General features: G+C 46.0%; 2 protein-coding genes across 11 annotated transcripts in view; one reads left to right on the top strand and one right to left on the bottom strand.

Moving 5' to 3' along the window:
- The window catches only part of FEZ2 (fasciculation and elongation protein zeta 2), a 42628-nt gene extending 36428 nt beyond the window's left edge, over positions 1–6200 (top strand). For 3 of the 5 annotated variants that reach the window (XR_009357393.1, XM_059188644.1, XM_059188641.1), the window contains 2 exons: positions 2558–2623; positions 5235–6200. Coding sequence is in view for 3 of the 5 variants with exons in the window: in XM_059188644.1 (XP_059044627.1) it covers positions 2558–2623; positions 5235–5251 (83 nt within the window). In the remaining 2 variants the exon portion in view is untranslated. Of the gene's footprint in view, positions 1–2557; positions 2624–3986; positions 4016–5234 lie in introns of all 5 variants that reach the window. The other 2 variants (XR_009357394.1, XM_059188642.1) reach the window with 1 other exon arrangement.
- A 1201-nt stretch (positions 6201–7401) lies between these two features.
- CRIM1 (cysteine rich transmembrane BMP regulator 1) overlaps positions 7402–25104 on the bottom strand; it is a 189020-nt gene continuing 171317 nt past the window's right edge. For 5 of the 6 annotated variants that reach the window (XM_059188639.1, XM_059188637.1, XM_059188638.1 and 2 more), the window contains 4 exons: positions 20415–20609; positions 13862–13984; positions 11168–11358; positions 7402–9886 (listed from right to left, as the gene is read on the bottom strand). In XM_059188639.1, the coding sequence (XP_059044622.1) occupies positions 9710–9886; positions 11168–11358; positions 13862–13984; positions 20415–20609 (686 nt within the window). In that variant the 3' untranslated portion in view covers positions 7402–9709. The remainder of the gene's footprint in view (positions 9887–11167; positions 11359–13861; positions 13985–20414; positions 20610–25104) is intronic. The other variant, XM_059188635.1, reaches the window with a different exon arrangement.

Raw genomic sequence — 25104 nt, 5'->3', positions numbered from 1 at the left:
TATTTATTTGACAGACAGAGATCACAAGTAGGCAGAGAGGCAGACAGAGGGAGGGAGGGAAGCAGGCTCGCCGCTGAGCAGAGCCCGATGTGGGGCTTGATTCCAGGACCCCGAGATCATGACCTGAGCCCAAGGCAGAGGCTTAACCCACTGAGCCACTCAGGCACCCCTCAGAACATATAATTTATCAATAAATAAGGTCTGTCATGGATCTTCTATAAATATGACTGTCAGTAACTCAGTAGGAAAGATTTAGAATGTGGTCTATAGCACTCTTTTTTCTTAGGAATGTAGAACCCCAAATCCAAGGTAATAGTCACAGGTAGAATTTGAATTGATAGTAATATTTTAAGAAGAGTCATTCAGCAAATATTAAAAAGGCCAATTCTGTGCCAGGCTGTGTTCTGGACATTGAGATGTTTCAGTGAACAAAGCAGAAAAGATACTCCACCTTCAAGACGCTTGTATTTTAAAATAATTTGTTAGACTTAAATATATATTCCCCATTGAATCTTTCTTATTGTAACCATAAATGAGCCATGAATTCTAGTTCAGTCCCTGTTATTTACAGTGATATCCTTGGATGTTACTTACTTTCTCATAGTCACAATGAAAAACAAGGATAAAAATATTTTCTGTTTCCCTCATAGTAAAAAATGAACATATGTGTGATTTGGGTTAAGTCACTTGTTTTCCTTGAAGGGGCTGGATTTGCTGACCTGTTAGATTCTTTGCAACTGTAAGTCTTTGTAATAACTGCTGATTTAAAGAGGGAGCCAAGTGAGAGGGAATCACAGGAATGGATATTGGTGATGAGACCTATTTTGGAATTTAGGAATATGGAGGCATGAATGGGGTGAGCTGTTACCTGAAGCTATTATTCCTTCCTTTGGTGAACAATCCTTGAAGAGCCTTTAATAATAAATCAAATGATGCTAGCCAGTCTAAAATAGAGAATGACGAGATTAACTGCGTGGCCAGCCCTCTGATTTTCCAGAGGAACTCACGAGACGTAGTATCTAAGATCACAAGGGGAATGGTGAATGGTTAATTACAGGGCTGGATCTCTTAATTCCCAGTCCACTGTACTTTTTAATAATGCTAGCTTATGGCATGTGATTTTATGTAGAACTGAAAATAAATCTAAAGCATGATGGGAAGCAGAAATACTGAACAGAGTAGCCTTCTCAGAAGGCGACATAAATATTGCCTTGGAAGCCAGAATTATTGAAAGACCTCGGCTTCTCAGATCAAGGACAGACATACTTGGCCAAACCAAAGTCATCATAATTCCCACACCAAAATGTCCTCAGGCTGATTCTCAGGTGATGTATTTGTTGTAGACAGACACCATTTGGAATCTCTGGGTGAGTGAACATGTATGGGGGCATGAACGAATGTCCAAGTTAGCATGACTTTCACTTTGAAAATAAGAAGTGGTTATCTCGGGAAAACTTGGGGGAGAATGGGCACCTCTGCTTCCACCACCTTGTAGATGTTAGCCACGGGAGAAGTCCCGGGAAGATGGGGCGGCATTTCTGGTTATATAGCCTTCCTCAGAAAAGCTGTTGGAGGAACACAGCCATAGTAAGAAGAGTCAGGATTAGTTGTGTTCGTCAGTACGGCTAATGCTTACACAGCATATATTCCGTGCGGGGCACTATTCTAAGTCCGTCACATCTGAATTAGTAACTTGGTAATCACAAGCCTTTGAGACTGGTCTGGGGATGGTTCTTATTTTACAAACGAGGAACTTGGTGCACTGGGTGGCTAAGGAACGTGCTCCAAGTCCCACAGCGGGGAAGTGGGAAGGCCAGGGTGTAAGCCCAGGTTGAGGACTTGCCAGTTACACCATGTCGTTTTGTTCTATTTTGTGGGGAAAGAGTGCAGCATTGTCCGCGGGATGCTCTGAGGAGAGTACCGAGCGAGTGTAGCATTTCTTCACGTGTTTATGTGTACCTCAGTTGCTGAAAGTTTTAACCATTCTAAAAGCCGATTTTTCTATTTGTCTTTGCTTAGAGATAAAATTGTCAAAGAATTCCCTTAGGATAAGGCTGATTCACCAAGGTTCCTCCGTAGTCTAGAAGCAGCCTGGCTGGGTGCTGCTCTGCGAGGTCAGTCCTTGTTTTGGTCTCTCACAGTTTCCGAGAGGGCTGACAGACATCCTTGGAGAACGTAGCTCACTGGTCACTTATCTTAGACTCTCCAGCTTGTGAGATCTGCAGACTGAGGCTCTCCTGTTCCCTAGGGCCCACGGAAGTGCTCACGGCGGGACCTCACTTCCCAATATTTATGATGACAAACCTGAGGCTCTGTGTAAATAAGCCCCTTCCTCTTTCCTGGTTCCACTGTTTGGAAGTTTCAAATCGGGGAGAGGAGTCTCGGGTAATAGGACCATTGTCACCTGAATAAGGACTTAACTACATTCTTGAGCATTTGTGTTTTTATTTCCACACGGATGTGTTATACCATCTAATTAATTAAGGCTACAATGTAATTGAGATTTCCCATCTGAATTTGAAGTTGTTGCCTTATATTTCTCTCTTTTATTTTGTAGTTCTTCATGCCATGAAAGAGGACAGTGAAAAGGTTCCGAGCTTGTTAACTGATTATATACTGAAAGGTGAGTCTTACGATATGTGTGCAACGGTTGGGAAGTTTTGATGAGTCGATGAACGGATCGACTTGCTAATAGAACAAAGAGTAACTTCCAGACATAGTTTTATCAATGTCATTTGTGCAGAGTGAGAGTAGATGCGTGGCTTACTTATGCTACTTACGTTATGAGTTATAGTATATAAAATTCAACTTTTATTTGGGGTCTCGAGCTAGTGGAAATAAGTTGACAATCAGCCATAAGCATGGAGGCAGGCAGTGGAGGAAATATTATGGAGGCATTCCCACACTTCTGTGAGTCTGAGGTGTTGACTGACGCTGGATGGGGTTGAGTAAGGTGGTCTCTGCCATCTTGGGGACGACGGAGAGGGAAGGACAGATTGTGAGGATGTATGAAAGAGGGGACAGTCAAATCAGTGAAGAGTCCCAGAGGGACTATGAAAGGGATTGCTATAAGGGACAGGGAAGGGAGGGAGGAAAAGAGTGGATTTTCATCAACTAGAACAGTGAAAAATGAGCCATAAATCTTAGCAAGATCAATATCACAGGTTGGGAGCAGGGATGAGGTGAAGGAAGGTCATTTAAGAAGTTAATGAGGGGCGTCTGGGTGGCTCAGTGGGTTAATAAGCCTCTGCTTTCAGCTCAGGTCATGATCTCAGGGTCCTGGGATCGAGCCCCACATTGGGCTCTCTGCTCAGCGGGGAGCCTGCTTCCTCCTCTCTCTCTGTCTGCCTCTCTGCCTACTTGTGATATCTCTCTCTCTCTCCCTCTGTCAAATAATTAAAAAAAAAATTCTATAAAAAAGAAGTTAATGAAGACACTTACTTTGCTGAGGAAAGAAAATTTGGATGATGAAGAGTGAACTGATGAACTTATTATAGGCAAAACTAATACTTTTCAATGAAATTATTTTCTGTAAGGCAGCAGTTATTCAGGTGATGGATTTTCCAAGCATCCTAAAATTCACCCTATAGGGTGTGATCCAATATTGAGAGTAGTCCTCTTCTGGTAACATTTTCCTTTGGGTTCTCTCTCTTCTGCGTCCGAGTTGCTGACCGAACCATAGGAAGCTGGGGATTTCTGAAATGTTAGGTAATTCAGATGAGAAGTTTCTTCAACCACAACCTTGTAAAGAGGGAACCTTAGAAGGTACTGGGAGTCCAAACTGAGTGATGTGTTAAGTCTCACCTGTAAGAGACTTGGACTGGAGCCAGTCATTAGTAGGTTAGGGGTGGGGTAGGGGTTTGCAAATAATAAATTGAATTTATACATAAGCTGTGTTCTTCTGATAGAGGGCTTTTTCTTCCTTTTACATTCGGAATTTTCTTTTTTAATACCGGACACCTTGGTTTGCTTTTATGTTGTGCTAGCATTGGTGTGAAAGCTGGATTGTTCTGAGGTTTGTTCTTACACATGTGAGACAGGAATGAGATGAACATAAAGAACATGTCTTGATTTTTAATTCTAGTGGGTTCCTAAGGCACTACCATGAGCACCAGAGAGAATGAGCTTCTGATGCATTCTCTGGCTGTTTTATCATTTGACCGCATGGAAGAATTTTATGACCCAGAGAACAGAGTGTTCTGGGGGCAAATGATGTTGAAGTTTTTCCTCTGAAGACCCAGGCCTGTAACTGAGCCTATACCACGGGCCTTAGGGAAGCGGCACTTACCCATTCTGTGCCCCCTGCTCCAGCCCATGAGCCAGGCCAGTCTGTTCCCGGGCTGCTTCTCAGAGCCGCTTGTGTGCATGTGCTGTGGCTTTGTCTCAGCCTGAGGTCTGGGTGGAAAAGCAGCTAGGGTTCAGACCCAGCTAGCGACTCCGCCGCCTGAGCACGGAGTAGGCCTGTGTGTGATGCTCAGGTGTTCATTTGCATGTGAAGGTATGGACGGGGGCTGACCGAAAACGCTCTCTTCCACCCATCCTGGAAGTCCGCAGCCAGTCCGCGATTCCTCTACCTCAGAGTGCAGGTCCCCGCCCCACCCTTCTAGGTTCGCTGGCAGGGGGTCCTCCTCAAGGGAACACCCTCCTTTCGCTTTCTTGGTGGGACTTGCCGTAGTTGTAACAGCAAAGACTATGGCTTGGCTGCTCAATGTTCATTTTAATGCGAAGGTGTGAAATGGAAGAAGGTAGAAAAGGGGCCTCATTTGGCCAGAGAAAGGTGGGCTGGATGCTGTTTGGGCTCCTTAAGGTTTTTCTCATACCAGCTGAATGACCCCGCCGAGGCTTCGATTGTACGGAAGGCTGGCCGTGTAGACAGGCTTGCTGCTCTGTGTGTGCAGACTTGCAACCCTTCTTCACTTCCTGGGGAGCTGCTTGGCCGTGTTCTAAGCCTGAAGGTATAGGGCTAACGTTACGGGTTCTTAATCTCTTAAGTGGTACCCTAAGTGACATGGCCTTTTGGTATCTCATTTCTGGGCAATTTTAATAAATGTGTCTTGAGAGAACTTTTCACTGTTGGCTGTAGGCTTTTCAAACCTTTTGTAAAAAGTTGCTACTGTAGATTCTTTGTTCTCATGATTAATAGTATATTTTTGTATACATATAGTGTATATACATCGTGTGTAAATATATATGAAATCTACATTTCTATTTAAAAGTCTTTCTTCCTCCTCTAGTTCTCTGCCCTACATAGGGCAGCTTTGCGTCAGGAGCGGCTTTCTTTCGTGGACTACAAGCGACGTCTCGTATAGCGTTGTTCTGAAAGCTGGCTACCATTCCCTTCCTGCCATTGGAAACTCAGCACACTCGAACTTGGGTTTGTGATTCAGTATTACTAGATCATGCTTTCACTAATTCTTTATATTATGACCCATGAGCAGTACGGCACTGTTCTCAGTTCTAGAGGTGTTTTTGTGTTAAATACTAACAGTTACGAGCTCTTCTCTCCTCTAATTTGTAGAGGAAGGGGGAGTCCTTTTGTGCATGCGCAGTTGTATTTTTTCTGAATTGACAGTACGACCAGTTGAGTGTTTGACTTTCTAGATCTGAGCTGCACTAAAGAACTAGATTAAAGCACTGAGTGATTTATGTTGTAGCTGTTCTTCGATGGTGGCAAGAACCGACACTGATCTTTATAAGGGGACTGTCAGGATAAATATTACCTACCAGTATTGTCCAGGGAGACGGACGCTGACCTGTGGGCTGTTGTTGGAAGAAGCCGAAGTGGAACGTGCGCTCGGTGGCCGCAGAGGGCCCGGGGGTGGGGGGTGGTGGGGGGCGGAGAGGGCCGACAGGGCAGACGCTGGAGGTTGCTACTGGTTTCTCCACTGTTCACGCGTTAACCATGAAGTTGCCATTCACTTTCAGAACTTTGTATTGTTGAACTCTGTATGTTTTTATGTTTTGCTTCCCATGTCTGCGAAGAAGTGTCCTTTACAGGGAGTCTGTGTTCCTTGAGGTGCTTTCATGTCTGCGCAGCACCCCCCCCCCCACTCCTGCTCTGTGTCCTTCGTGCCCAAGTGTCCTCCCCACGTGCTACCCTGGGAAGCAGCTACTCATCCGCCTGGCTCTGGTCCTGAGACACTTCTCTGCCAGTTCCAGTCAAGTCATTGCCATTTAATAAATGTTGGAAAAAAGGGTAATGTATGTCGGAGAGATTTTTTTGTGTGTGTTTTTGTTGTACTTCTTAAGATTTTTCTTCCCTCGCAGTGCTAGATTCTCCCCTTTACCATTCTACATGTTGTCCATCACTACGGCGTGTAAGCTGGTGAACCTGATTAGCTTCATGATGGTTAAGGAGGGGCAAGACAGACTTTTTCAGGTTGCCCCAGGTTGCTGTGGGATGACAGAAGGCCTGCTCTTTTCCTGGGTCCGAGACATTCCCCACAGCTATGGCAGCTCCGTCCCTCAGACCGCAGGAGTGTGCGAAGAGTTACAGAGGACCTGGCAAGGGGCTTTTAGGTTCCAGCTCAGCATCTGGGAGCACACAAGGCCCATCCCTATTCCTCCTTCCACTGCGTAACTGGGACACCAGGGCTGCCAAAGCAGCAGCTCAGGGTGGAGCTGGAGGCTGTTGTGGCATCTCTGCGGTTTCCTGGGGCTGCGAGGGGCTTGCGCTTGTCTTGTTTTGTCAGTAGTTTGACAGTGACTATGGGACTTACTCCCTGCCCTCGAGGTGATGAAGATGCATACATACATAATACAATTAATAACTTCAACTAAATGCAAATTTGTGAAAATAATGCCTATACTAAGAAAAATACTACTTTAGAAGGCATATGAGAGAAGACCTTGAGGATAGGTTTTTTTTTTTTTACAAGAAATTTAACAGTGTTTTGTTTATAGTTCATTTTTAAGTTGTTGCTTCTAGAGTCTGTAAGAAAGTACAGTATTTTTTTCCTTTCAAATCCCAGTCACCTGATAATGAGATTTCTCTGATTTTGCTTAATAAATTTGCTTCTTCAGTGGTGAAGGGCCTGTGTTTCCCACCTTGGCCTTTCTCGTCTGCATGATGAATGGATTTTGATACCAGTGAGGAGAGGCTGAGCAGGTTTCTGGTTTGTCACTGAGGACAGGTAGGTTTTAAGTCTAAGAGCAGCACTGAAGTGCCATCTCTCCCGACACAGGATTTTTTACAAGGATTTGCAGGGCAAGGCCTGCCCTCTAAGAGCAGCCCCAGAGCTGCAGGGTCATTGTCAGACCGATAACCTTAACACACAAGGACTGCTAGTCCTTTCTGTGATTGAGATTCAAAGTGTTGATTTGTTGTCAAGAACCCAGCTGCAAATAATTCCCTCATGGCTTGTGGTTTGAGGAAAACAAAATAAACCGTAGGACCCCCAGTGCACTCCAAGTGCCATATATCTATTTTATTCTTCAGGAAATTATATTTGTTTTTCTTTTACAAGAGCACAACAGGAACCAAAGTAAAAGAGTAATAGATACAGCACTCAGGATAAATCATATCTTTAAAATAATAATAAAAAAATTTACACCTCATCCTATATCCTGTTAGTATTTTCATAATATGGCCATGATTGAAAAAACAAAAAGCAAGCATTTACAATTTTTTGATAGAGATTTTTTATGCCAGGAATGGATTAATTGTCAACAAAATTTTTATACTAATCAGGCTGATGTAAATCTATTTTGGTAACATCGTATCATTAACAAATTTATTTTGGAAATAGATAAAAATATTGCCCCTTGATAATAAATCTTCTTTTTTCCTTTGATGCAAACAGCTAGAACACCTTTTTCTTTTCCTTTTGATATTCTAAGACAAAAAAAATGGTTAATCTTCAGATTAATAAATTAGGTCATTATAATAATAAATTAATTTTTTTTTAAAGTTCAGCAACCTCTGTCCAAGTATTTACAACAATACTTGAAAGTTCCTTTACAAAACAGAACACATTTTCTTTTCACATTAAGCATACTGGGTATCTGTGTCTTTCACAACAAGCATTTTAAAAAGAAAAATCAATGCACAAATGGGTAATTAGTATAAAAGTGCTAAGAGCTGTTTGAAAAGTTAACACTATAGTATACAGTCAGTTCTATTTGAGGCAAACTACAACAAACTTCCAGCTTATTATGGACAATATTCCAGTAGTTGTTTCAAACAGTTGTTTGAAGAAAAAAAAAATCCAGGAGCTGATTAGTGACGCAGATAAACTGCCATCAGTGTTTCTGGCCGTGAGCAAACTGAAAACCAACAGAAAGCATATCTGAATGAGGAAGATTTTAGTAAAGGAATACCTTCTCCATAGCACGTGTGATGCTGACTGCAAAAGGCGTGTGTGTACACACACTCACACTCACACACACTCACCACACACCTCTTTCTTCCCAATTAAACTGCAGGTAGAATGAGATTTTGTGTTCATAAAAATTTGTAGGTGATCAAAAGCATTGATATGGAATGCCTGTTTGTCTTTGTTCTGGTTAAAATCTCATAAAAATACATTCAACAGGAAAACATAAATTGTATGTGTATAAATATATATGCATATATATATTATATACACACGCACACAAATACTTTTGTTTTTTTGAAGCATAAGATAGTTACATAAATATTCCTATAATTGCTAAAGTTTAAGGAGGCATATTTTTTTTTGAGCTTCAACAAAGGTGCTTGAATAATATACAATTAAAATGAAGTAGTTTCTATTTTGTAGAATCAGTATATAATAAGGAAAACAAAAATCCCCAAACAGTCCTTTTTAAAAAAAGTTTCTTCTTAAGCTAGAGCTTCAACAAAAACTATGAACACCCAACAAGAGAACAAAGCCACGACAGACAATGGAGTACAGCCCCTGGAAATACCTGGGGTCCTTCGCCCCTAACCTCGTTCCTGCCACACTGTGGTAAGAAAAGCTCCAGTGCTCACATCAAGAAATGACCTAGGTCTTGTTCACTCGCTGACTCTGCTAGGAACTGGCTGCTTGCTTGCAAGAAAACAAAAAGCAGCAAAAAGTTTTAACTATCTCTGTTACAACCCGCATCAGAGAAACGCGGCAGCGCATTTCTCCTGCTTCCTCACTGCCCACTGCAGCGTGACTGTATAGAAAAGAAACTCATGGCTTTAGCCCGGGGATGGCTAGCGACAGGTGCTGGTGCGCTCGTCTGCAGTCCTAAGGTGACCATGGCAGCTGGATCATAAGGCCTTTGTTTCCCGCTCACTTGGCCCGAGCTTTGAAGCAACCAGTGCAGTCTTCAGAGCAAGAGGCAAAAAAAGCTCCTCTGGGCCACTCAATTGCTTTTATTTTAACTGGATTTCTCCCCCCACCCCCGAGCTCAGCTGACCAATCTGCCTTCCTAACGCCACCCGCCCAACCCATCTCCCCCACTGAACTCACTGTCCCCGCCCCCAAATATCTCTACAGCTATATTACAAGCAAATATATCTTAGCAACTTTGAAAACTTTGGTTCTAAGAAAACGCTTGGTCAGTTATCTTGAGGAAAGTGGGAATGCTTTGTTCTGCACACTGCTGTAGACAGAGCCCATCCCGGGGAGTTCTCAGCGCTGTACATCAAGTCACAATCCGAAACGATCCACTAAGCAAGTGCACGAATTCTAGTTTACTCTTAAAAGCAGATTTAGTCGTTTTCTGTCTCTCAAACCCTCAGCCACGTCGCCTGTCTTCACACTGTCTGGTAGAAATTGTCCGCCTGTAGGTGGTTCTGTTTTTGCATGCTGTAGAAGCCACTGAATCTTGCGTCCGGTTCAGCGATTCTTAGCATCCTCTGTGAACTGTCCACCGGGACTCTGCTTCCTTTCTTGCAGTCCACAGACACCAGCTGATTATTTAAGGAAGAAGGCTATTTAATGAGAGGAGGGAAAACCACAAAGAATTAGCTCTTTTATGTATCCTAAGTTAACAAATGCAGTCCCAACTCAAATGAGGTGATCGCTTTGCAGGATACCAGCGGGCAGACTGGACGGGCCGTCTACACTCTGTTCTGGCGCGAGCGGTCGTTTTGTAAGGGGTCCTGCCTCACAAACTGTGTCTGCAAGTGAACTGTCAATAAATTAGGTCAAAGGGAGTGGATGAAGGAACTGAGAAAAGAGACTGGGGAAGTCACGGACTATTTTCAAATCCTTAATGTGGGGTAAGGGCCGAAGGAGGAGTGGGAGTCACCAGAGAGCCCGGCCCAGGTCAGTGGCCAGCCAGGCCGTGCATGTTACGAGCTGGTCTCTTTTCCCAGCTTTGTGTCCTGGGGACTGGGTCTTGCCCAGCCCCCACGTCCTGACCCGCAGGTGCCCAGTAAAGGTGGTGCCCAAAGTGTATTTCTTGAAAGAAAATCAGAGGCCAGATAAGCATCTGACGGGAGTTTTATATGGAAGAATTATCTAGATGGTAAACTGGATTAAAATACTTATTCAAGCTGTTTTCAATTCTTAAGGGTATAGGATTTATTTTTAAAGAAAAAAACCTAAATGTGAAACGTAGACTTATGGTTGGGAGTCATGACTTCCTCCCTTTAATGAACATAAACTTCCTTGGCTTTTAAAATAGGCTTATTTGACAACAAATACATGTTCTTTCTTTCTCAATGTGAAATAGAAATATTTTCTCTCTCTGCCTTTTCGAGTGTTATCTTAGCCTTTCCAGAGTCTTCTGCCACCTCTCCCCCGGGGGGTTACCCTGGGTACGTCTCCTTTCCCTTTGGAGTTCTGGACATGCTCAGGACACTGGGTCTTGTGGCTCTTGCCCGAGTGCTGGCACCCTCTCTCTAGGATTTCTTTCCCGATTCTAAGCTGACAGAGCACTGAGAAATTCAAGTTTTAATTTATAATATAAATAATGACTTAGGGATCAATGCAGAAGTATGTTTTTTTGAAATTGTAAATCCAGGACCGGGACGTGTGGGAGGTCAGGATTCATTAACCAGTGGAGGACGGGGAACCACCCAGTGCGGGCTGCAGCCCCCGGCAAGGACTCTGTAATGGATGGCTCCAGCGTGCCATGCATTTGAGGCCATGAAGACCACAAAATTTTCACGGGCTAACACAAAAGACATCGAGCAATTTAAGTAAATGTAAGCATGTAAGCCTTCCCAGTTTGGTCACTCAGGAGACAGACTTTTTCGGGACGGTACCTTAGTTGGTGTTCGATACCAGCAAAGCAGTGGCATCCACTGTTTCTTCTGATTGATGTACAGGAGGACTATGATAACAGAGAGGATGATTACTATGGGAACCACAACCAAGGCAATGGAGTCCAGTGAAGAATCTCTGCTTGGATGCAGCCTGTTGTTATCTCTGTAATCGGCCTGCAGGTGACCCATGTCTAGAAGAAAAACAAGTATTTATTACTTAAGCAAGATTTTTCAAGGATTACTTTAGTTACACTGCAAGTGGAGATCGAGGACTTGGTTTCATTTCTTCCCAGTGCTTTCAGGCTACACGATTCAAATGTAATGACCCAAGGAGCTCTCAGGAGAGGGCAGAGCTCTCAGGGATGGATGGGAGACGGGAAATACCAGGGCGAGAAGGTTAATAACTGGGCAGGATAAAGCTGGTTCTTGCTAGCCAAGAAAATAAAATTGCTATGTAGACCGTATAAATGGACTAAAACTAGATTACTGAAAAGTGTCTGATTAACATTAACCTATTTGGTCTTCTGTAAGATTTGGGAGCAGAAATATTAGCTTATTAGCTCCCTGCTTACCAGCAAATAGGAGACTAGGACAAAGTACCTTCTTAGATTCACCTGAGTAACAGTCAAGACTAACTACTAATGTAATAGTAAAAACTAAGCCAGAATCACAGTCCTTTTGGTTGATATTCCAGTTTACTGAGCTTTAAGCAAAAATGCCTCCCTTTTCATAAACCTACTGAAAACTCACTAGGCCTATTAGATTATTTTCCTGCCTTAGTTAATATACTGTACAGGGGACAACATTTAATTTTATTTTTATGAATGCACATGTTTATGTTCCTTTAAATCATCGTTCTTGCCATAAATATTGCAGAGATCACAAGGTTAACTATACCAATCAGGAGAATGCCCTGAAGTTTCCTTCCTTTTATTTTCTTTCAAATAAACTACTGTGGTCAGGTTGTCTAAATGCATCAAAGACCAGGTTAGTGAAAGATGCAGGAATTACACCATCAAAAATAATTGCTTTTAAAATGTTCTGGAAACTCAGCTCATCGTAGCACAGCTCTGTGATATTAAGACTGTGGTTTAAAAATCAGAGTTAATATGCTTATTAATCTGTTAATATGCTTCTTCCTATGTGTATGGGGGGGGTGGTTTGGGGTTAATAACTGGGGATGGAAAGAAGAGGACCTTCCTGGTCATTCTATCTAGTGCAGATGGTAGTAAACCCTCATATTTATCAGCATCAAGACAAATGCCAAAGGTTAAAAATAACATCTTATTGATGAATTCAGGTTTTAAATACACAATGAATAAAGGAATGAATTTTTGCCTTACTGCATTCCAAATGATAACAGCAAATGGTTTTGGGAATATATGTCATACAAGAAAATTGAAAAGTAAATTAGGGAAAACTTAGTGAAAGGAAAAGGAAGCTTCAGTTCAAGTCTATTTACAAAATTCAGTCCAGTGCGTAAGTTCTGTTTTGTTGCAAAAAGCAGGCCATAACATTGAGCTTTGGGCTTACTGCAGCCAAAGCAAAAGTGGAAACAAGTATCATGAACAAGATTATAGTGTCTTCAACATTAAAAAAAAATCTTGCCCAGGACAAGTATAAATTTGCCTGCTACTGACACATGAGGAAATGATCTCCTCAGGGACTCTGTAGCGGAGATGCTCCGTAAGCATAAGCTGAGTGAGCGCAGGTCCTCAATACATCGCAGTAAATAAGGCTGTTCTTATGACGAAAGCCCAGCATCTACAATTGTGTGTGGCACAGAGCAGGCACTAATATCGATCGATTGAATGAATGTAAATGTAATGATAAAGCACAATTCAGTCCCAGCCATTATGCAAGTAGCTAAAACACTGAGTCCAGGAGTTGGGCTCTCTGGTTACCTGGCTTGAGCTAAAGAAGCACAGCCTGCAGAATATCTAGAGTAACAACAGACCACTAATCTCTCAAGCAATGGATACCGCTTCTCCTAAAAGATAGGATATAGAAATGGACTAGCAATGATTTTGAGAATGTCCTTGGAATAGACAGGAGGCTGTGCTGAGTCATGGCTAAGAGCAGGTTTATACTCTTGATCAAGAGGTCTACTTTTAAAGAGAGGGCAATATTGACAGGAACCCTGCCTTGCCTTATCACGTAACTACTGAGAGACAGAATAACGTGCTTGTTATACACAACTAAAAGGGCAGAGCTTGGGGGGAAAAAAAAGCATGAAATAAAGCTGATGAGTAGAAAAATCAGCACATGTAATAAACAACTCTGATGGAATAAGAACAATCTAGAAGCAGAGGGTAACCTAATGCACAAATGCTTACTCCAGAGTCCACAGGGACTGAATAATTTACTATTCCTCTGCTTACATATGTACAAATATGAGAGCTGTCTTAGAAATTCCAGATACCAGGCTCTTAGGACAAGGAACATCTTTCTTTCCATCATCACCAAGTCTCTTGAGCATGTGAAGCCAGAAGGAGGCATTATACCCAGTTACCTGCAGACTTACTGTACTATTTTGGGTTAAATATGTTATAGCCAAGCAGGTCTTCCCTGGAGTCATTTTTTGTATTTACTTTGGCTTGCCATTTAACAAGATACCCAAAGGAAGTTAAAGAAAAAAAAAAAAAGTAGACCATATGTAAGATTACAGAGATCTCAGTTGACTTGGGCACTCACCTCTGGGGAGATGGATGATGTCATTTTCACTGGGTGTAGGCCACAATGGGACCTCCAGGTCAATCTCTCCACGGTGATTGGTTTTCTCAATGGGTATATTGGTTGGTTCTGGGACATACATCTCTAAAAGAAAGGGACATTTTTCATAAGAGATGATGGAGGAGCTACTTACTGTTGACTTCCGTTTCCTCACTCCAAATGGATGGTACAGTCAACTCAGTACACTATGCCCTGGGAAATGAAAGACCCGGTTTCTGCATTTATATCTTTACTTCTAGAGAGTAAACATAAAGACAAACAGTTTCCCTTTGCAAGCATGGGAAACAGGTCTTTTAACCATGTAAAAATGGAAAAGAAAGTTTTCTTCCCTACCAGGGTCAGAACTCTGCTTTGTCATGTTAAATGGTGTTGGCCCTAGAGTTTTGTGCAAGCTGACAGGGACTGGCTGAAATGGAAGGTATAATACTATACCTTAATAACAGTTTCTCTCTCATCCATGAATGTCGAATCATTTATGTAAAATATGTCATAATTATGAGTGAAAAAGTAAAAGCATCTTTCACTCTTTGTGTATTTCTTGGCCAGTTCCCCGCCAGTCACTTCCCCTCGATGGGAACAGACTGTAGGCAGACCTGACCAGGTGTGGCCCGGCTTGAGGATGAAACTTCTGCTTTGTCACTACTGGAACCATGTGGACTATAAGATGATCTCTAACAAATATAGTTCTATTATCTAACCCGATCATGTGGGCACTTTGATCTATAAGATGTGAACATGAAACAAGACCATCTAAGAAGAACAATATTCTTAATCCCAAATATCAGGGTTTTTTTCTTTTTAAAGCTAAGTTTAAAAAGGGACCAGGTGAAAAAGTTCAGAGCTTTCTTTGGCTCCTAACAAATATATTTATATATTCCTTATCCATCTGATTAACAACATTTTAAAGAAAATTCTTGAGAACCCCTATTTTCAAAAGGTAACACAAAAGTCTGCATTAGTCATATGCTCCTTTTAGCCAAATCCTGCCATATTATTAAACTCACTTTCATAAGGTTACTCAACATTGGTAATGCTAAATATTCACTAGTAGCCCAACTGAGACAAAAATAAAATACATACAGTACAAGTTAGAGAAGTTTTAGAGAAATAGAACCAACAATCCTCTGCTTCCAGTTACTGCTCTCTATCCCATAGTTCCCTGCCCTTCAAGAATAAACCGTAAGATGAGGTACCGAGAAGGGGAAATGACAGGGAAGAGAGGATTTGCTCTGCGTCCGCTGTGTGTTAACAGAGTGTCTGCCCGGGAAGAAAGGGTAAATGAACTGCCCAAGATGACGCATCCAGGAACCAGCAGACCTGGGATTCAAATCCAGTTCTGTGACGCCACTGCTCAGGTCTTCTGCTGCCCCAAGAATAAAGTTATTTTGGCCTTTGTCCCCGAGTCTTCTGCTTTCTTACTTGAATATGGCTGACCTTGAACAAACGGGTCTCAACTGTGTGGGTCTAGTTATAAGTGCACTTTATCAGTACAGTACTGTAATTTTTTCTTTCCTTACGATTTTTTTTTTGCTATTCTCTTTTCTCAAAGCTTACTCTGTTGTAAGAATAGAGTATATAACACATAGAACTACAAAGTATGTGTTAATCGACTCTTCATGATACTGGTAAGGCTCCTGGTTAACAGGAGGCTATTAGCAGTTAAGTTTTTGGGGAGCCAGAGGCTATGCAGAGATTTTCAAGTGCTCGGGGTTTGGCATCTCAGACACGGCAAGGCCTAGTTAAGAGTTTCAGAGGGATACCTGAAAACTCTAGAATTAAAGAGAATTTACTGACAGTGCAGTATTATTTACAGAAGCAGGGGCTGGAGTGCCACCAGTGAGTCTCAGACTTCTCTGTCCTCTCTGAATCACCCGAAGAGCTTATAAAATGTGCTGATTCTCACGGGTCATGACTCTGTAGACCCGCGGTGGGTGATTCTGGGGTGGGTGGGTAAGCATGGCATTTAGTTTCCCCACTGACAAACCCTGATTCTGTGACAGGAATTTCCCGAAGAGTCTGGAAAGAAAAGTGACCTTGACATTTAGGTGACATCTTTCCATGCCATAGCACCTCTGAGCACCTCCCCTGTGGGTCCACGCAGCCCTGACCTTTCCCGTCACAACAGCCACTCCCCCCCCCCTCAAACTGGTGTCAGGGAGCTCAGCAGAAAGGCCAAAGTGAGATCTACTCCAGCCACAACCTGGCAGTGTCGATGGCTAAGCAGCCAAACCCCCGCGGAGGGCGGGGATCGGTTCCGCTTCACCTCAGGGTTTTCCGGGATGAGAGCAGCAGAAAAGCAGCTTGAAATCTTCCTACCGCCTCTCCGCACACGTGCAGACCGCAAGGGAAACCCCACAAACAGCAGAATGCACAGGTGAGTCCTCCTCCCACAGGTGCTGAGGAAGGTTCAGCTTGGCAGCAGTGGGAAAGGTAGAAGGGTGTGCCCTGGATCAGGGGGGTTAATTATATCGGCCCTGTCCACAGATACTTCCTGTGTGCTCCGCTGGTCCACATTCTGGGGAGGCAGCCCGGAGTAAGACCAGTCTTGCCCTCGGCCTCTCACCGCTGGGCGGCTCACAGCCTGCCCTTGGTGCTGGTCTGCTCCCCTCACCTCTGTACGGCTTGGATTAAAGTCCACCCATGCCGCCTTCTTCATCACAAAACACTCAGAGCTTTAGCGTGGAGCCCTCACGCCCAAGGGGAGAGGGTCATTTCCCTTCAATGTGAACTTACAAGGGATGCTGTCTTTTTTTGACCAAAAAACAACTTGGACAAACAAAAAAGCTACTCTACTTCCCTGCCTAGACAGGGCTTCGACGGCCAAGGCCTGGGTCTGACCCGTACTCTCACGTACAGCTCTTCTGGCCCTTACTGTCAGAGCCCTGACCGCTGCTGGCACTGCACACACAGCTGGCCAGGCCATGTGGATCACGGGCACGTGGTTACAGTGAAGACCCACAGCTGCGGTCAAATATGTTCTCAACTTCAGAGGAACCCAAGGCCACTTACTGGGGATATACTTCACTTTCAGAGATACCTGGCCAGTTTTAAGAGCCACCTTCCTGAAGATGTCGTTTCCTGGAATAAGGGGCAGGATGCTCGGGGCTCATAAGCCGAGGCATCATTTCTTGGGAGATGGAACCTGCAGTCAACTGAGGACCAGAAAGGGCTCCTAGGTCTGCCAACTGCTGGCATGACTTCTGATAATTCACTTAACTTCCCTGAGCCTCGGTTTCTTCTGTAGGACGGCGCAAGCACTGACCGGCTCACGGGTTTTGTCCTCATATCCTAAGACAGCAGAGGGGGGAAGTGCTTTGTAAAGGGTGAGGCTACCCAGATCGCTAGTGGATAAGTGCAGAGGGCAACGCGAGGTAGCAGGAGCTACCTATATGAGGAATGGAAGCCTGGCACGTCACGTCGGTGAAGGTCCCGGACTAAGACGACACAGTGAGCCAGGGAGAGAGCAGGGTGGGAACCCAACTTCCGGAAGGACGCACTTCATCCGATGCCAGGGGGCCAAGCTAGACTGACTGCAAAGTTTGCTTCGAGAGAAGACGGAGAAGGGATTCATCAATAGTACATCAGGTGTAGAAAAGGGAGTTACAGAAATTAAATTTCAATCCAACAGTAAACCCCGAGAAGTCACTGGAGCAATCTCTCATAATGAACAAGGATGTTACATATGCACTCTCTCCTTTCTTAGTCTCAAACTAAGGAGAGTACCTCTCACAGCAACGTCGCCTGGATGTGGGGCCTTGTTGTCACACACCTGCGATGTCTGAGATGTGAGTTATGGCTGTCTTGGCCTCTCGTCTCCCCCTGCTTTAGTCCCTCCTACACATCAACTATTAATTCTCCCAAAGCACCTTTCTGACCACATCATTCACCTCAAAAATGAGCCTCCCCACTCCACACAAAGGACGGCGTCTACACTCTTCATTTCACTCCAATAAAGGGGACCCACCTGTCCTGCAAGGTCCACCTCGAGTCCTGGCGAAGCCTGCGAGGCCACTCCCCTGACAGCAGTGTCACTTATGAGCCGTGTAACAGGGCTGATGACCCGTGTCTCCAATCCACCCTCCTCTCCTCTTTTGAAACCACTTTCATTCGACTTAGCCTCCACCACTGCGCCGAAACGGCTCCGGTCAGGGCGATTAGGACAATGCTAGATGACAGCGGTCAGTCTCCGCGGCTCCTGTGAGGCCCTAACCGCGCCCCTGCCCCAGGTGCCCCCGGCTTCCTGGTCCCAGCGCCCGGGCTCCGGCTGCGTCTCCTCTTCCCCCTGCCTGGTCCTTCTCCCCGGTCCGGTCTCCCAAAGCTGGCGGGTCTCTGAGCGCAGTCCTGGTGGCCCTCCACCACTCTCACTCCCTGGGGGATCTTGCCATCCAGTCCCAAAGCGTACGAAGCACTTGAGGCCGGCCCCTGTCTAATGGACAGATGCACTCCCTGTCACCCCTGCACCCCGGACTGCACACGGACCGTCGCTCGCGCTCCGACCTGGACGGACAGCGGAGGCCTCGGAGGCCTCTCAGTCACATCGCCCGAACCGGCCGCCGCACCGCCGCCAGTCCGTGCCGCGGCCCACGCCCATTCCAGCCACCTGCAGCTTCTCTCTCCTCTCGCCTCACTTCTCAAATCTGACGGAGTCTCCCCTCACAACAGAATCCCAGCCCGACCGCTTCTCCCACCTCCAGAGCCACGACCGGCTCTCGCCCGCGTTACTGGGGAGCCTCCGGTTGCTCTTGGCTTCCACTCTGGCCGTCCACGACCCCAGCCCCGGGGTCCGCGCTCCACCCAGCACGGGAGGCAGCCCCTGAAGGCGAAGCCACACAGCTTCCCTCCTTTGCTTAAGACCCACCCCTCCCCCTCCCCCTCTGTAAAATCCTGTCACCACAGAGAGACCGCACACGGCAGCTCCCGGCGGCCTCTGCTCGCCTGACCCTCCTGTCCGGGCCCAACCACACAGGGCTCCCGGCTGTCCTTCAACGCGCACAGTGCGGTCCCAGCCCAGGGCTCTGCCCCATCTCCACCCAGAGGGGTCTGCCTCTGCCCTGGGAGTCCTCCCTTCTTCTGGGTCTCCTAAATGTCTCCTGTTCAGACAAAACCACTCGTCCCTTCCCCTTTGCCCTGACTGGCTGCGCTCTGCTTGTTTTCTGCCTGTCCCTCCCCAGGAAAGTGTGAGCTCCGTGTGGACGGAGCTTTGCTGAATTCTCTGCAGCCCCTTGGACAGGCAGGAGCCCAGTGGGCATGAAGGGAATCGATGCTGAACATACAAGATCAAGTCTCGGCATTTGTACCTCAGAAGCATCTTCGTGGGAAGACGGGGATGGAGCCTGTGAGACACAGGTGGTGTGGAGCAGACAAACCAGTTCCCGGGAGACAAACATTCGTCCTCGCTCTGCTTTGCGTGACCCTCAAGGATTTTCTTTCTGCCAGGTACAGAGTGAAGAGCCAGCAGAACAAACCTGCCTCTCCATCTACACCATCTACACATACACGAGGCCCACAAGACAAGCAGGAACAGAACCCAAGGGAAGGCTCTGGAACGGGCTTAGCCTCCTGAGTGGGCAGAATCTCCCAGCCTTCAGTTGGGGCTAGTCTGCATGACTCCTGAACAAAAGGTGAATGAGTGCAGACAGTGCAACTCTCGGAGCTTAACTGTCCCGTTTACTAGCAGACTCCTAGCTCCCTGCACCGCATGGAACTGGATTCTCTAAGATGATGCAGCAAGGAAACACAAAAACCAAGGTGAAGATGGAAAGGAACCCCAACCCCCTCTTAGAGTGCAGGCGCCCTGCGGTCTGGATGGCAGGTGGAGTCTGTGTGTGTAGGGCCGGGGTTCTGGAATGCCGCCAGCAGCCTGTGCTGCCGAGGGCTAGGACTAGGGCATGAGACCTAGACGTGGAAGGAAAAAGGCCTGGGGGGATCTGGGCAGCTGTGGGGGCTGAGGTTTAAGACCTGGAGGTGGGCTGCTAGTGGATATGAAGGGTGGATGTGGGGGGCAGCACAGGTATGGGGTTCCTTGGCTGCCGGGTGGAGTCTCTGTGGGCAGAGACGGGTGCTGGGCAGAGGGCTTGGAGCAGGCGGCCCGGGACAGGCTGGCTACTGCCGGGATTGAAGAACCGAGCAGAGTGATCAGGGCTGATCCTTGACACGCAGCTCTTTTGCTCTGCTTCTGATGTATTTCACCCTGCACTGGCTGTGAAGCGATTCCCTACTGCGTCCGACCTCGGGCCGTTTTCACCAGGCTGGTCCAGCACACAGCAACACGTGCCACCCAGACAGGATGTGTGTCCTGAAGAGTCTGTTATGGCCCTGAAGCTGTGCTGCCACTAGTGTTTAGAGACTGCTCATGGGAAGAACCAGAGCAGTTCTAGCAGGGAACCTCGACCAGGCACTCACCCTGATGTCACTCTCGAGCTACCCCCACCCCTGCCCCCGTCTCCACGCGGGGATGCCTCAGCCGGGCCCTTGCGAGGTCAGCGCCACGGCCTGGGAACGCCGGCTGAGATACCTGGGCACATCGGGCAGCAGCTTCCTTCCACGTTGATGGGCTCGACGCAGGGCAGAGGGGGGCAGCTGACGGTGGAGCAGAGGGTCTGGCCCTGCAGGCAGTAGCAGTGCGTGCAGCTGTCAATGTCCCAGCGCTCCTCGTCCGCGTAGGCCTTCCCACTGAAGTGGCACACCGCCTTCTTTGGAATCGTGTCTTCTAGGGGAAAGAACAGCACAGGATGGAGTCGCGTGATGGGACCGAGCGCAGTGTCTCGGGACCCTCGAGACAGAAAGGGGAGCAGCTCTGTACAGACACGACGCGCTGCAGGACTTTGGGATCTGGTGAGATGTCTGCGTCCTGAGGTCCCCATGGCCATTTTCCCCAGCTCGGGACAAGCTTGGGCGCTCACCCTATGGCTACTGGAGACCAACGCAGGGCAGTGACGGCTACGGCTGGGTGGGAATGGGACCCACTGGGCAAGGGTCTCTGTATCGTCACTGCAGAAAATCAAATTCAGTCACACTGGTGGCTGGTGGACACACTACATGAAACAACCCCAAATACAGAGACACGTTCAGAGGTTTTATGTGGAAGGACATAAAGAAGTCCTGCTGAGTCTATTTATGGAGACGTTTCCTGAAATTCCTACTTTCAGTTAATGTTTTTGTAAACGATTCAGCGGAGTGCTAAGGAATGACTGTGGTGCGTCACCAGGAACGAGGGGGTGTCAGTGGGGGGCACCAGGGCCGCACAACCACTTCTTTCTTCAGGGATGCTGGATGCATTTCCCTTTTGTCAACAAAGGCATTTCTGCTGTAGAAACAACCTCATTTCAGTTTGGTCCATTTTTCCAGAGCAGACCATGGTTTTTGATAACTATATATATATATATATATATAATTTGTATTTTTTAAGATTTTATTTTAGAGAGAGACCGAGAGAGTGAGTGGGGGAGGGAGAGAGAGAGAAACTCTGAAGCAGATTTTGTCCTGAGCGCGGAGCCTGACATTAAGTGGGGTTCGAGCTCAGACAGCAAGATCATGACCTGGGCTGAAACCAAGAGTTGGCCTTTTAATCGACTGAGCCACCCAGGTGCCCTGACGATGTATTTTTAGGAGCTATTTCTGTGTGTGATAATTTACAGCTTAAAACCCTCTGCTCTTTATTCTCTAGTCTCTCTTATCATCATTTCCTCCCTCCCGCAATTTTTCTCTAGAAAGTTCCTTTCTTTTGGACTCAATGCCACCTCCTAGTTTACCTGACAGGTAAACTATGTGACAGGTCACATTTCTTTTGGACTCAATGCCACCTCCTAGTTTACCTGACAGGTGAACTATGTGACAGGTCACATTTTATAGCCAGTCCTTCTCCTCAGAGCTCAAGAATGGTGGCTCAGAGTGAGGCCTCAGTGCCCAGCAGAGATGGGGCAGACCAACGGGGAAACGGCGGCGAGCACTTCCTCATCACTGGACAGGCCAGTAACTGGATGACCCCTGCTAGCCTGGGGAAATTTTATGTTCAGATTCTAAAGGCACCTCTGCTGACCACTGGTCACTAACAATTAAAAAACTACAAAGGAATCTGGAAGGAATGTTCCTTGGGAAAGGAGTGATATTAGTGGTTCAGGGTTCTTTCCGTCTGGAAGCCTCCTGGGAGGCTCTAACGGACGCAGTGTTTATTGCCCACAATGGATGGAGCCCAGGATGCCCGTGGGAGCAAGGAGAAACGTGTGGGCATCACGTGCCATGTTCTCCAAGCAACCCCCACTCGGAGCCACATGCTTCAAGGTGGCTAGAAGCTGCTGTCTGCAGAGACCCCGCTCAAAGCTTCCTACTGAGCTTTTCCAGAGGAGGCCTGCAGACAGAAATGTTCTCATCTGTTTTTGGTGTCCCCGTTCTCTCCTGACCAATTACTCAAGCACATGCCCCTTACTGAATGGTGCCGATAATGTCCCATTACTCCAGTATGTTGTATTTCCAATAGCTGTGTCTCAGTCCACTGCAGAATTCTGTAAGCAGGTGTGGGAAGGAATCTATGTCAAGTGTTAGAATGCACAATCTCTCTGTTTCTCAACATTTCTTCACAGTTTCTCTCAGTACTGCTGCCTGAGTTCAACAGGGGATACTGAGTAATCACAGGAAGTTCTAGTTGTAAACAGAAATGCTTTCTCCTTATCTATGAAAAAACACACTTTGCTGTCTTTCTCAATGTTCCACAGAAAGTTTTCTGGTGCACTGACAGGTAAGCTTAAAAACTTAACTGGAGGCTTCTGAACCAAACCCACGATAGAAGTTTCTGCTAGCCTAGAATCCTCAGGGGAGGCCACTTCATTAAGATCTCTCAAATGCACATGTCAAACGGCTCAGTAGAATCATTTAATGAACCCAATTCAAGTAATACTCTGACCTCCAGCCAACTTTACATTGAGGACATTAGATGGGCCATCAAATCCAGAGTCTGTTATGCAGAGACTTCTTTATGAAAGGAAGCATCTCTTCATAAAGCAGTATCACTGATGATATTTTACATAAACCTTGTAATAGCCCCTATAATGGACCAATATCATGGCATAAAACTTGACAAATGGACAACTGTGCAAGGACCTTAGAAAAAAGGTTAAACTCCTTTCCTATCTTGTCCAGCACTTTCTGCCATGCTTTTCCTCCCAAATATGTCTTGGCCAGTCCTCTCAGAGAAAAGGATCAAGGGAATGAACTCCAGGCATGAACTTAGGAAGGATGGGGACTTCATAAAAAGGGGGTCGAGTCAAGCCCAAGCACTGGTGTGTACTTTTTTAGGATCTAGGCAAAGACACATCTTAAGATATTTAATTGATTAATGCTACTCATATTTATGAAGCTAAATCATCTGTAAAAAATTACATTGATATTAAGAATAATCACAATATGTTAAACATTATAAAGATGTTCGTTCACTGATTCTACAAACTCTTCTCATCAGTGGGAAGGAAGGCAGGACTATGACCCTGACCCAGAGGACTGCAGAGTCGTGGTGGAACAGGCTTGGGGACCGGACACCTCTCCACAGAACAAAGCAACTGACTGCCAGGGAACGGGGGAAGGCATGACTCCAGACTCAATGTTCTCCCTTCACTTGGAGGGATGAGCAGAAGACAAAGCAGCCGGAGGGAGGGCATTCCCAGTGGAAGACGGGGTGTCCAACAGCTTGCCACGCTGGAAGGGCAGTGAGGGTGTCAGGCTGTGTAATTGTGTGTGTGTGTGTGTTTGCGCACGTGTACATGCGCACACACACATGCACCATGGCCTGAGGTGAAGCTGGGGTCGGATGGTAAGGGGCCTTGAGTAACAACAGACATCTTGAGATTCCTTCCTGTAGAGGAGAGGAGGGGCCTCAGCAGCTTTAATGGTAAAAAGAGAGTTCTGGAAAAGGGCAACAAAGAGGACCAGATGGGGAAAGGGCGTTGAGGATCCTGTTCATGGGAATGTGACGTGGGTCAGGTTAGGGCAGCGTGCGTGCAGCCAGACGGGCAAGGAGAGATCTGAGAAATCGGAGAAGCAGCTGTGAGGACATGGATACCGAGGAAGAGGACACCTGAAGGACAGCCCTGCCTACACGGGAGACCGGGCAGAGGCCATTCCAACAGGTGAGTCATTTCACTGCTTTGCGATGCATGGGGAGTTTGTAAGGGACCCGGTCAGGCCTTATGGAACTTCTCAATATTCCAGTGATTAGTGATTGATTTTTTAGTGCAGCAATCGAGCCTCCCACTCTGAGGCCTCTCTGTGTGACCCAACCAGGAAGCTGCCGCTAGGACAGAGCTGATGTGGGGAACAAGGTCAAAGAGGACAAACTTCAGTCACTGGGAGCTTCGGGCAGGAAAGCGGTGGATTGTGTGGGGTCAGCGGCCCGACTGGCGGAACCCTTCCTGTGACTCGACGGACTTCATGCCCCACTGAGCCAATACTTCTTCTAGGACTCTATTCCAAAGAAATAATCAGAAAAGACCTAAAGTAAGCATTTTCTGGTGGAGGTTCATCACAGTGTTCTTTACAACAGCAAGAAGTTCGGGGGGAAATCTGTATCTAACAATAAGAGAATGTTTAAATGACTGAATGGGATGACAGGAGAGAATACTGGGCAGTTATTAAAATGTACAAGCTCCATAGTACATAGTACAAGCTCCAACACGTAAAGAGGAAAATTAAGAACTGTCTAGAAAGAAAATGTTGATAGTAACTGTTAGAACTGGTAAGCTTTTCTCTTCACTTTTTTTCCCGTAATGAATGTCAGTTACTTTTGATAAGGAGGCAGCAATAAAATGGAAATCTCTCTCTCTCTCTCTCTCTCACACACACACACACACACACACACACACACACGAGGAGCACCTGGCCATGTGCTGTGGTGCTTTCTGAATGCTAGCGGCTCAGCTCTGGAGAATGAGCGGACTGTAAGAAGACTAAACCAGGAAAGAAACACCAAAGATTAAACTCTGAGCTACAGCATAAAATTGTGTTCATGTAATTGCTGACTCAGCAACTGCAGGAGATCATTTCTAAAATATTTATAAAAGGACATAAGAGAGTAATGACTCTGAATGACTTGGAGGTGAACCAAGAACTCGGACTATATATTGGGGGGAACTGAAGTTCCTTATTTGATTTTGTTACAAAAATACATTTTTCTAAATTCAATGAAGAATTCAAAGTAAATTCAAATTCAAGTAAGA

The sequence above is a fragment of the Mustela lutreola genome, chromosome 9, assembly GCF_030435805.1.
Source record: "Mustela lutreola isolate mMusLut2 chromosome 9, mMusLut2.pri, whole genome shotgun sequence".
NCBI lineage: Eukaryota > Metazoa > Chordata > Mammalia > Carnivora > Mustelidae > Mustela > Mustela lutreola.
This window is presented reverse-complemented; position numbering and strand designations above follow the sequence as displayed.